The 13,062-nt window shown below is 36.7% G+C and overlaps 2 protein-coding genes across 3 annotated transcripts; one reads left to right on the forward strand and one right to left on the reverse strand.

Annotated features, from left to right (window-relative positions):
- Positions 1 to 4,828: 4,828 nt before the first annotated feature.
- LOC138903242 (uncharacterized) lies at positions 4,829 to 5,476 on the reverse strand. The gene has a single exon (XM_070191173.1). The coding sequence runs from the start codon at positions 5,474 to 5,476 to the stop codon at positions 4,829 to 4,831; it is 648 nt and encodes a 215-aa protein (XP_070047274.1).
- A 3,399-nt stretch (positions 5,477 to 8,875) lies between these two features.
- Positions 8,876 to 12,987, forward strand: LOC104101454 (uncharacterized). 2 transcript variants are annotated; one of them, XM_009608897.4, is made up of 8 exons: positions 8,876 to 9,128; positions 9,219 to 9,310; positions 10,085 to 10,223; positions 10,354 to 10,485; positions 10,615 to 10,761; positions 10,888 to 12,240; positions 12,350 to 12,519; positions 12,648 to 12,987. In XM_009608897.4, exons 1-8 carry the CDS (start codon positions 9,030 to 9,032, stop codon positions 12,799 to 12,801), a joined length of 2,286 nt encoding a protein of 761 aa, XP_009607192.1. In that variant the 5' UTR covers positions 8,876 to 9,029; the 3' UTR covers positions 12,802 to 12,987. The 2 variants fall into 2 exon arrangements, with proteins under 2 accessions (XP_009607192.1, XP_070047590.1); XM_070191489.1 differs by lacking the exon at positions 10,354 to 10,485 and having other exon boundaries at positions 8,891 to 9,128.
- Positions 12,988 to 13,062: the final 75 nt, after the last annotated feature.

A 13,062-nucleotide genomic window follows, 5' to 3' on the forward strand; every position in this document is an offset into this window, starting at 1 on the left:
ATTTTATCTTATTAAATTATTTGAACATTTTTCCATGTCATTATCTATTCTCCAGTAGGGCCTGACCTGACCTCGTCACTATTCTACCGAGGTTAGGCTTGGCACTTACTGGGTACCGCTGTGGTGTACTCATACTACACTTCTGTACATCTTTTTGTGCAGATCCAGGTACATCTTACTAGTCTAGACGTCAGTGAGTTACATGCGCACAGAGACTTCGAGGTATATCTGCCAGCGTCCGCAGACTCCGGAGTCCCCTTCTATCATTTTTATCTTGCTTCCTTATTTTTCTTTAGACCTTGATACATAGAAACATTGAGAAAAATAATTCTTAGAAGCTTGTGACTTATTTCTATCGGGTTTTGGGAGTTGTAATTATTTGAATTGTAGTTTATTTATTTCAGATATTTATGATTATTCCGCATTGATAGGCTTACCCAGTCTTAGAGATTAGGTGCTATCATGACCTCCTAAAGAGGGATTTTGGGGTCGTGACAGTAGGTATTCTTCCTATGGTTCATCTTTTGAACACTCTTACTTTTTCTCTAGTCCGTACAGGTATGAGGATTCATATGGGTACAATTCTAACTTTAGTTGGGATGAATACCCTTATAATGACTGGAATGAAAGCGAAGTGACATAATCACTTCAAGAGGAGAATGGTAGTTTAGAAGAGCTTATGTATAAGTTCATAAATAAGGTGGAAGAGAAATGTATACAAGATGATGAAGCCACTAACAACCTAACAATGCAAGTGAATCAATTAGTAAATAGATTTAGCTCGTTGCATTGTGATAGTAAATATATGGAAGAGATACCGTGTGAAAATGAGCCTACCTAAGATGATTAACATCTACAGAGAGAGTTGTCCACTTTGCAAGAGGACTCTGTTTCAACTTAAATGATTGAAAACGAGGCTTTGGTTGATTATGAAGCAATACAAGAAGAGTTTAAACCCCCCATCCACCTATCCACAATTGCAATTTTTAGTAGAAGAAAATGAGGAACAAATGGTCTAGGACTTACCAGAGGAGTACTCACATGACCTTTCCTCTTCATTTTCTTACTCTAACCTTGATCATGTGGATTTTGTTTTTGGGGATTTACAGGAATATGCATGGATTGATCTTATAAATGAATGCAGAAACAAGTTAAGGATAATCCTACAAGAACAATCCTCCGCTCAAAATGAGGCCAAGAAAGAAAGAAAAGACCGAGTCTTTCAAATATCCCTAAAGGACTTTAGCCTGATGAGCTCCATAAAGAATCCCGAGGAGCGAAATCGAAAAATGCATTCAGAATTAGGGGTGGAGTTCATAAGTTCTCGGAAACGGAAAAAGTCCAGGGAAATTTTCTTTACCTCTTGCTTTTTATTTGTGTGTCATGGGAACATGCCACAATTTAAAGTGTGGGGTGGGGATGTAAATATGTAAACAAATATTTATTTTTGTTTCTTGTGTGTGTTTTCGTTTCTTTTGATTGAAATTTTTAAAGTCGAAAAAAAAGAATATGTATATATATATATATATAAATGTTTGTTTTTGTTTCTTGTGTGTGTTTTCATTTCTTTTGATTGAAATTTTTAAAGTTGAATATATATATATATATATATATATATATATATATATATATATATATATTATTTTCTTTAGGTAGTATAATAATTTTCCCTTGATTTTTTTTTTGTGCTGCGGTTCTTTTCCAACGGTTTTATTTGAACTGGGTATAGTTAGTTTTGTTTAGGAGTAGGAAACCTTGTGCTGTGATTTTAAATGAAAGCAATATCTCTTGACTTCATTATGCCTTGAGAATAATAAGTACTTTAGTTGTGACGCTTAGGCTCAGTTTTTGATTCTTGTATAAGTACCTTAAATTGTATGATCTTAACTTTGCTTAACTGCTTTGACTAGAGTGTCTTGATAGTCCAATCTTGAGTGAGTTATGTGCCATATGTGTGTGAGGTTTTGTGTTATTCTGTCCATTATATTTGATGTCTAGAACTTTCCACGTGTGTTTGCAAAGCAAAAGAGTAGTTTAGTTCAGTCTTGGAAGTGATATAGATATTTCTTTGTCGAGCCAGCTATATGCTTTTACCCCACCAAATTGTTATGTATCTTAGTTATCCCCCATTGAGCCTATAATCTTGTTTCTTTCGCAACCACATTACAAACCTTACCCTTTTGTTTGAATTGACCATCTATTTGAACCATTTACGTCTCGTGAGCACTTGAATTGGGTATGAACTTTGTAAAAGTTGAAGTGTGGGGTGGTTGATTTGGCTTTTGAGTGAAATTATTAAAATAAGAAGAAAGGTGCATTGTTGTGAAAAAGTATGAGCCACTTGAATCGAAAAAGAAAATAAAGAAAAAAATAGTTTATATTCATTGATAGTGGTAACTCTTGATGTATTTTTGCTTAAAAAAGTCGGGAGTTGACGTATATTGATATAAAGGTGGAGTTATAGTTTGACATAAGTATGGAGTTTTATATGGTTAAATTGTATTTATTAAAGTTCTTTGGGAGGTGTAGTCACACTTATATCAAATATATCATACCCATCCCGCAGCTTACATTACAATCAAATAAAGTCCTACTTGATCCTTGACTGAATAAGCTCAATTAGTAGAGTAGTACACTACGGGCAAGCTTATGGTATATTTTTTGTTGCACATGAATATTGTTCTGAGAGTGAGCTAATTTTTCCTATCTTGAGTTCCCAATTGTCCTACTTTATTGTTTGTGGAACTACTCTCTATTCTTGTGTGAGGGCACTTGATTCATGAAGGAATGGTAATGTCATTGACCTCTGTGTTTGGGTAAGTGAGCAGGTTGTGAAAAATGTATGGTGTTGTTGAGTCAACTCTTGAGGCGAGGATATTACGGTCTTGTGCTTAATCTTTTCTAATATTCTTGGTGTGATGAGTTAGGTGAGTTGTTTAAAAAGGTCATATCTATGTGAAGTGTAGTTTGATTGCTCAAGGACGAGCAATGGTTTAAGTGTGGGGTATTGATGGTAGGCTATAATCTCGTGTTTTAGTCTCTTATTGCACTCTAATTCACTGTACTTTACTTATGTTGAACTTTAATTAGGCGTGTTTTGCACTTATTGTGTGTTTTATGCCCAGTAGGAGTGATTCCGAGCTATGTAGATGTTGTAATAGGAATTCATGCTATTTTGGAGTTTTAAAGTCTGAGTAAAAGCCCAAGGGTTAAGTTGGGATCATATTCGGGGATCAACGGATGATAATGCACTTTAAGAACGAAACGAAGAATCGAGTAGGCATACTGCACATTGTCTAGTAAACTGCACATAACTTTTCGCTCATAAATCCGTTTACGCTCCACAATATATCGTTGGAAAGATATATAAAAGGTCTACAACTTTCATGTTTTATATTTTCCAAAATTCCCAACTTACCACCTAGGTGCGTGAGCAAGTGCGCGATCGCACACCTGGGCACGTACTTGGGGCAGAACAATGTGCAAAATGCGTGACCAAGTGCACGACCGCGCATGTAATGTCCGGAAAAAGTCCTATTTTGCTAAGAAAAGGGTAGTTTTGTTCGGAATTTGTTTTGGGGGCGGATTAAATACCCCAAAACATCATTTTTGACAGACTTTTGACATACCTTAGACCTAAGGAAGCTTAGGAGAAGAAGAAGAAGTAAGAGCACAAGAATTTCATCCTTCCTTCCTCACTCAAATCCGAGTTTGGATTGTATTTATATTTTTCTCTATTTTTGTTTCATTTGTGAAAAACTCCTCCATGTCTATGGAGTAGAACCATTTGGGTTTTGATGGATTTGGTGTATTGATGGTTGTTTGTGGATTATAACTCTATGTTTATGTATTTGAATCATTTTTGAAAGATTTAATTATTGCATATATTCACTTGTTCTTATAATCGAAATAGGCATAACTTGTGATATATTTGCACTATGTTATTGGTTGAGTTCATAGATTCTTCTAAGTAATCGAAAGAGGCTAGTTGAATCCTTGATTAAACCTAGTTAGGAGGATAATCGAAAGAGGTTCTCTTAAAGACCAATCTATTACGAATTCTTGCATATCTTCACCGAGCTTAAATTGGTTCATATTGTGAGTTGAAACTTAATCGAGAGAGGAGTTTTTACTAAACATTTATACTGATAATTAAAAGAATTCGAGAGACTCACTTGAATATTAGAAGTGAATTATCTAAAGTTAGATCCCGAATAATTATCTTGCACCTATCCTATCAACCCATATTTTCTCCCATTGATAACTTCCTTGCTTACCTTTGTTGAGATTGACATTAGTCAATAGTTTAGATTCTTATTTAGTTTCAATTCTTAATTGTATAAATCTCTATTGTTGATCCTCCTAGATAGCAATCGAGGTGCGAGCTACAAGAATACTATTTAAATTCAATCTCTGTGGAGACGATAATTATACTATACTATATTTGACTAGCGAGCATAATTTAAGTGTGTGTTTTGTACTCATCAATCGATCACTCAAGAATTCTCAGAGATGACCATTCTTCAATATCGTTGCCACCTCCTCCCGAAGATGTCGGCAGTCCCCTATTCGGTGACCATTCGTCCTGTGGTATTCGCACTATAAATTCGGATCCCTCTGGCTGGAATCAGACCTCATAGGTCTTAGGAATCGTGCTTCTTTAATGTTCCTCATGGCTGACACCAGTTCCACTACACTGACGTTGAATTTATATTCTGATAACCTGGGGGTAAGAAAGATCTCGAGACCCCGACGTTTGTTTATCTTGAAGTGATCTATTGTTTCGACCACGATCAATACCTCCATCAATGGTGACCTTGTTTGCTGCTCAAAAAGTTTTGCCACGACCTTCGATATGTTTGTAGGGCAAAAACTGACCCCTCGTAGTCCGCCTATCCGCATCGTAGTCATCTTTTGATTTTTCTCTATTCTTCTCCCGTCCTTTGGCTGATGATGTAGAGCCGTCTTGGTCATCTTCGATCCTTATCTTCGACTCGTACTGGTTGTGAACATCTACCCAGGTTGTTGCTTGAAACTCAAACAGGCTTTTCTTCAGCTTCCGGGAAGCGTCTGAACTTCTCGGATTCAATCCTTTGGTGAATGCTTCAGCTGCCCATTCATCCGGGACGGCCGGGAGCAACATTCTTTCTTTCTGGAATCGGGTAACAAACTCTCGTATTAATTCTGATTCTCCTTGCGTAATTCTGAATATGTCGGCCTTCCGGGCTTGCACCTTTCTGGACCCGGCATGAGCTTTAATAAAAGAATCCGCGAGAATTTCAAAAGAATCTATGGAATGCTCGGGCAGTAATGAATACCACGTTAAGGCTCCCCTCATGAGAGTTTCACCGAATTTCTTTAGCAACACAGATTCAATTTCGTGAGGATCTAGATCATTTCCTTTCACCGTCGTTGTGTAGATGGTAATATGTTCCTGCGGGTCTGAAGTTACATCATACTTTGGAACTTCAGCCATTTTGAAACGCTTCGGGATTAGTTTTGGTGCCGTATTTGTCTTGTACGGTAATTGAACATACTTCTTTGAGTTCGGGCCTTTCAATACTGGTGGTGTGCCCGAGATTTGATCTATGCGGGCGTTTACTTCCCTCGTGAACCGTAAAAGCTCATCCTTGAATGAATCGTTCTCGTTGTTAAGATCTGATCTGCTCCCCCAGCCCCATCGGAGCCAACTTCACCCATGGGAGTGTTGTTGTCGACTCTCTGCGTTGTTTGGTATGCGGAAACAACGGGAGGAATTTGGTCGCGCCTGTTTGCATTATTTGAAGCACTTGATAGCGCCTGCTTCAGTTCCGTCATAACCTAATCTTGCCGCATGAGATGGCCTAGGATGATTGCATGTTGCTCTTGCAGGATCCTCACAGCATCCGCTACTTATTCCTCGTCAGCATCATCGGGAGTTGTCTCCCGAACCCGTCGAGGGTATCGCCTGTCATGCACTGGTGTGGCGTTATTCCCCTCATTGTGGGTGTCACTGATCGAATCCTCGAAATAAGGTTGATCCCCTTGAATTTCAGGGTTGCGTGCAACGTTAACAATGTTATCTACCATTTTTTGTGATTTTTTTAAAGACAAAATAATCAAGACACGTTAGTAAAAAAAGACAAGGATTAATTTAATTGCACGGCTATCTAGGCCCCACGGTGGGCACCAAACTGTTTACCCGTAAAACGGTACAGTTGAATTTATGCGTGGTTTCTAGACAAGTGAACTAATTTGATCCTGAAATAATATAATAATCAAAAAAATACACAGTACTTAGCCTTGAAATGTAGATGAAATAGTAAAGATAGTGATTCCGTGAATATGGTTTTCGAACACAACAATGATGAGATTAGAATGCAAGAGAGTGAAATTTTATAAAGCTTTGTATAGAATATAGTATATGTTCTTGCCAGAAAATTCGTGTCGCTTACAATGGTAACTGAGCTCACTATTTATAATTATCACTAGGGAAAAGGGTCCTAGGATCAAGCCGTCCTTTAATGCTAATTATGAGGGTCATTGATGAAAATATAACGTTGAGTGTAAATGTCAAATTTTTTGTAACAGACCGTCGCTCTTAATGCTGTAGAATATTTCTTAGTAAACGCTACCGAGCGCAGAACATTTAATACAGTTTTATGAACGTTATCCGTTCCGGTAACAAGCGTAATGACTGTGTTTGACCTTCAACCATTCCATCTCGGATTCCACGTATCCTTCTTTTAGTCAGCCACGTGTCTATCATATTTTACCGTATACAATATGTATTCATGATTTTGAATTTGCTGGTTGAAGACCATAGAAGTGCTCTCCGTCGCATAGTTGAAGTTCTATCTACTTTGCCTTAAATAATGTCCTGCATATCCTCGAGGAAGAAAAAATAAAAATCCAATCAATGTGGACTGAAAGTCTGAAATAGGAATATTCCTATAAGGGATAGGACACCGTCTCATCTTGAGAAGATTTACAGGTTGTTTGAATTGTGTGCTCATATCATATTACTCTAATATATTGTTGGGGAAGGAAATAAATTGGGTCAACTATGTGGGTTAACCCGTAAAATAAAATAAAATAAAGTTAAAAATGAAGATAAAAAAGACAACAATTGGTAATAGGTGTCATATAAACAAGAGTTGTCTTATTTAAATATGACCACTCTTCCTTTTAACTGCGACTTTCCTTCTGTAAATAACTGAAAAAAGCAACTCTCTTTTTTCTACACCTTTGCAAAAGATTATTGAGAAGAAGATAGCAATAGGCAAAGTAAATTCCGCATCTACTAATTTTGCTTGGGCCATATGACTGAAAACAATTATTTCAGACTTGGTATTTATATCGACATATATAAATTATAAACCATTTATATATATCATAAACTACTTTATCGAGAAATATAATATCTACATTGCAAAAACCCTGGACATGTCACTTCCACTAAAAGATAAAAAAAGTACTGAATTAGTACAAATTTTGTGCCTCTATGTTTTCTTAAATGTAACATGTTGAGAGGGCGAAGGGAGTCTGCAGGTTTACACTTTTGTTTTGCCATGTTCACAAAATCGTACATAAGCTAACAAATTGCATTTTTATTTTCTCTTTCTTAATTCAGTTTGCTCTTTTTCAACTTTGATTAACAATAGAAAAGAAAAAGAAACTGCCATATTTTCTCTATCGTTCGACAACATCCTTTCTATCCCCCTACTCCCTGGCGCTAGCTTCAATGCGCAATGGTGGAGACTATGGTTGGATATTACTCATTTACTAAATTAAGTTTATTTTAAAATATTTAACGATTTAAAAAAAGTTACTTATTACTGTAGTTTTTTTATTCACAATTATCTTTTTTTTAATTGGCGAAGTATTGACTAAAGGAGATGTTTACTTTAGATAAATAGTCACGTAATTAAGGATATTAAATATATTTTTTAAAGAGTATGCAAAAACCTTTAAAAAAATAGCACGGATACATTACGATGGCCAGTTCTCTTGTTAGGTAGATACGCGGAAGGATCAAAAGAAACATATAAGCAAGCTTGGTTTCTTATTTCCCTTTCTTTTCTTGAATTTCTGAGCATACGTCACACTTTTAAGTAACAAGCTTTGGCAAGTTAGAACGATCTCTTGCTTCACCATCTCACAATTGACTAACAAAATTACTCTGAATAAGGGTGTGTTTGCTATGAGGAATTTTTATTTTTTATTTTTTGAAAAGAAGTGATTTTTTTACTTAATTTTTGATATTTGATTAGGTATCAGAAAATATTTTTGAAAAATATATTATTTAGGCAAACGCTATATGAGACGAAATAAGTAAGGGTGAGGGAGGGTTGTAGGGCAGGGTTTAAGGGCCGGAGTGGCGGTGGCGATGTTTGGTGGTGGAGGAGGGTAAGGGTTGAGTGGTGGGGTGAGAGTAGGAACGAAGAATAGTGCGGGGAAGATTGAGAAAGAATTTTAAAAAATAATTTTTTATTTTTAATAAAGAATTCATTTTTCTGGGAGTAAAATAAATTCACGAGAAAAATACTTTTCAAATATTTGTACTTTATATACAAAGGAAAAAAACTCAAAAAAAGACAAAACTAGATAAATCAATAAAAAAACATCGGTTTATCTTAAAAATCGAAACCAAATAAAAAAGAATGTAGTGTTGTATTATTATGGGAGGAACAGCAGCGGAAAGCCCGAAAAGGAGGGGGCGAAGAAGAAAAAAGGGAGAAAAAAAACAAAAAGTGTGTCCGAAATTTGGCGGAGCGGATTCTCTCTTTTTGTTTTCATGTGACATAAAAGTAAAACACAGTCCGTCCACATGGATTTTTTTCACTATTTCCTGCCCTAAAATAATTAAATTTCCCTGTCACTGCACGCAGTAGCTGCGTCTACGCGGCTGCTCCTCCATCCTCACATTTAATTTTTCCCATTAATGTTCCATTCTCTACAATTTGAAATTTGAAAATGAACATAAAAATAGCTATATGTCAGTGTAGGTATTTACTCATATTTCAGAAGTGAAATTATTGAAAAAAACAATGGGCGGCTACCGAGCTGTTGCTGCCGCAGTCAGCGGCGATTCTTCCAAATCCTCGGCTGAATCTAGCTTCCGGGAACTTGATGATGTCTTTTTGCAGGTCTTTTTCTTTTTTTATTTTCTTTGTGAAATTCAGTTCTCACTTGTCAGTGTGTGTGTGTTGTGTTGATAAGGATGATGTATATTTCAGACTCAAACTAGAATATGGCTTGGGGAAGTTCTGAAGATGAGGTTTGACGAGCACCTACATATTTCTGATTTGCTTGCCGATGGAGATCTTCTGTAAGTTTGACTACTACTTCTAGTTCTTGCACCTTTACACTGTATCATTTCATTTCCCACGTGTTGGCTTAAATTTGATGTTTACTTGTATCCTCTTTGGCTCCGAAGAATATTGTAGCTTACTAGATGGTCAAGGGGATATGACCTTGTATATGTTATGACCTCAATATTTCAATTCAACCAAGCTGGTAATTCCACTTCAATTTAACTAGACCAAAAAGTCGAAATTGCAATGGAATTATGAAAATAACCAGGAAACTGTTTAACGGCTACTACAGTTAAGGAAACTAGATAACAATTACAACTGAAATATCAACTAATCTACTGCGAATCGCAGCTTCAGCTTAACAACTCCAATTCCTCATAACTTCAGTCACCAACGTCAACTGCATTCGCTATTCAATAACCCTGCAATAAGAACTTGAGTGAGAAATTAATGGAGAGAAGAAGAATCAAGAAGGGGATGGATTCAGAGAGAAGAGAGAGAGAGGGAGGGCTAAGAGAGAAATGCACGAGGAAAGAGAGTAATTTTACCAGAATTCATTATGCCCGACCCCACATCGATTAGAGTTATTTATATCCTTTCTGAGAGTTGATCTGAGCCGTTGGTTGCAATGAATCCTAGCCATCCATGTCAGATTAACTAATTTTTGAATTATCTGTTAATTTTGTTTAGCTGCTAACCTTTCCAACTGTGTCGTTTCTCTTTTCCTTTCCTTCTCTTTGTTTCACGAATATAACAGTATTAACATTTGGAAGTGATAACCTGTGTAGGTTTGAAGTCTCCAAAGTATTATGGAATATGCTATTGGCTAAGTGTGGCGAGCTAAGACATTTGAAGTATGAACCACTTGGTTCACGGAGATGCAGTGGGAGATATATGCCTTACTCTAATGTTGACTCCTTCTTGAAGGTAAGTCATAGCTGCATTCTAGTCTGATTTGGCTCTATTTCAACAGCCGATAATGCTCTTTAAGAGGGGGAAAAAACCCTTAATGACACCCGACAAAAGGGGATAGCCTTGTAATCCCTTGTTTTGGCAGATCTGCAAAATACTGGGATTAAATGGTATCGATCTCTTCTCCCCATCAGATGTTGTTGAGAAAAAGAACATTCGTAAAGTTTGTATTTGCATAAGGGCACTTTCAAATAAGGCCTGTTCCAAACAATTGAAGGTAAGGATCTTTTCCCAGAGGCTATTCACTTCCTTCTGAAGAAGTTCTGCTTCTTTGTCTAGTTCTTATGTTCTCGGGGTTGCTAGTTATACTTCCTTACTTCTGCTATAAACCTGTTTGTACCCTTAGGTTCCTGACTTTGACTTGGTGACCTATACGGTGGTCATGCCAAAAGATATGGTAGGTGGCATTCGAAGAAGCTTGGAGACATCAAGCAGCCTTTCAAGTTCTTCTGGTTATTACTCGTATAAAGAAACAAGATCAAAACATATGGAGGTAGGTTAAATGCACCATTAGTAGAAACTATTGTACACTATTTTGTTTCTTCTTTTGTTCTCCTTATAACAAAAATGCTTTAACCCTTATATTAGAGATGCTAATATATCCATATGTATGCTATAGAGAAATAAAACCAGAGAATCTGAAGGAAACTATGATTCTTTATCTGAAGAATCTAACGAGGCTGAGAGCAAGTTTGTGGGAGAAGAGTCTTGTTGCTCATCTCTGAATCAGCTTGAAGATAATAACGCCACAGATTCAGATGCAGACAATTCTATTGACGAACATTCAGCTGTTAGAAAGAATGGAAGAGAGAAAATTAGTGTACTCTCATGTTCTCATGACCACCATGTTTATAAATGTGATTTCTGCAAGTACGGATCAGAATTATCTAAAACTCTTCCATCTCAGTGTGCTAGGAATGACCGTACAGAAGATAGTTGTTCATCAATTTGCACCAGTTCTCAATCAAGATCACATCATAGAACTTCTCGAGGAAATGGAGGGAAATATAGTACTACCAATGATAGGATACACTTTGATTATAGCGACCTTAACATGGTAAATGATGAGTCAGTTGTTGGAGATTCTATGTATGACAATGACGTGGAAAGTAGTTATATATCTAACTACTTAGCATTCACAGATTCAGTTATTGGTGGAACTGATGGAAGTACTCCTGTACTGCGGAAAGGTGAAGATAATATTTTGAACCTTTTTATGGCTATTGATTCTCATGAACCAAATTTAAGCGAAAGGACTTCCCAAATTGGACTTCAGAATAAATTTTCTGATACTGAAGATGCAGAGGTCTCATCAACCACTAGCATGAGCTCTGTATTATGTCGGGTGCGTGCTTTGGATTTCGATGACCAATTTGATGCAGATGATTGTTTAACAGCAGAAACTCCTTGTGCCATGCTGGAAAATGATGCTGATAGGCAGTATAAGTATGCATCTGCAAGTCATAATGCATTGAATGTTGCAACCAACGAGCTCATGTTTCATGATACTAAAGAACCTTCTATAGTAAAACCTAAAATTTCTGGTAGTCTCACTGAGCTGACATATTCCTGTCCAGATGGATTGCAATTTGCTGCTAGAGAGCCTCTTACTGATAAAATTGTCTCATCGCATGGAAATAACTCAAATTATTTTGATGAAGAAATGGAGGCTGCTAGAAGTAAAAATAAGTTTGTTGATACTGCATGTAGAAATAATCTTAAGAATGTGTCTTTAGTTAACCCTAGTGAAGGATGTGATGGTGATTCACAGTATCTGAAATTTGTTTCTGATGAAGTCAGTAGTACATGTGAACCATCCATGACTCTGGATGGTGTTAACATGGATCAGAATTCTGTTATTTCTACATATTATTGTGAACATATTGAAAAAGGGTTCCCCTGTTCCTGCTCCCCTGTCTACGATTCAGGAGATGCAAGTGAAGTATGTGAACCAACAGTTCCAGGAGATGATGTAAGTATTCTTCATCGCAAATTTTCTTGAACTAACTCTTTTAATTTACGATTTCAAGACTTTGCCTTTCAATCGCATTGGTAATTTCTGTTTTATTTTTGTTAAATAGGGTGATACAAAACATAAAGTATCATATGTGTTGGAAGAAAATGCTTCACCGAGGCGGCAAGAAACAGATGCTGGTCAATTAAATGACAAACATCGTCACAGGCCATTGCTGAAAACAGTTGCCAAAGGCACTGCACTTGTTGGTGTATTGTGTCTGTTGCTGCATTTCAGGTTTGTATTTCACTAATTCTTAAGATTCGTGGTCCTATTTCATTTGTTATTTTCTTTCCTCTCTCGATTAGTTGCAATCTTCTCTATTTGGTCAATCACCATAAATCTTGTGCCTTTTACATTGACAGTCGTAGGAGAAACAAACAGGAAAACAGTGAAGCCGGCAGTAGACCAACTCAAAGTAAGAAGTTCCGTGGCAGAGATTTCTCGTATGGGGATGGACAAAATGGACGTCGAGTAGATAAAGTTTATCCTTCAGAAAAACTCAAGTTCAAGAATTAGATTCTGGATCTGTGAGACTTAGTAAGAAGCATGGCTGGTTTTTCATATGTTCAGCCCATCTCATTTTAGTGTAGAATAAGCATGAGGTATGGTTCATACGCTAATAGCACATTGAATGGTAAATTTTAGGTTTCCCTATGCCGCTTAAAGAAGAAAAAAAGAAAAGTAAATAGCTGCTTACTTCCATGAGTTAATGTAATCTTGAAGGAATTAATGGCTACAATCTCTGTAGTAGGCACAAAGCATGTAATGATGGGAAAC

The sequence above is a fragment of the Nicotiana tomentosiformis genome, chromosome 12 (genome assembly GCF_000390325.3).
Source record: "Nicotiana tomentosiformis chromosome 12, ASM39032v3, whole genome shotgun sequence".
Taxonomy (NCBI): domain Eukaryota; kingdom Viridiplantae; phylum Streptophyta; class Magnoliopsida; order Solanales; family Solanaceae; genus Nicotiana; species Nicotiana tomentosiformis.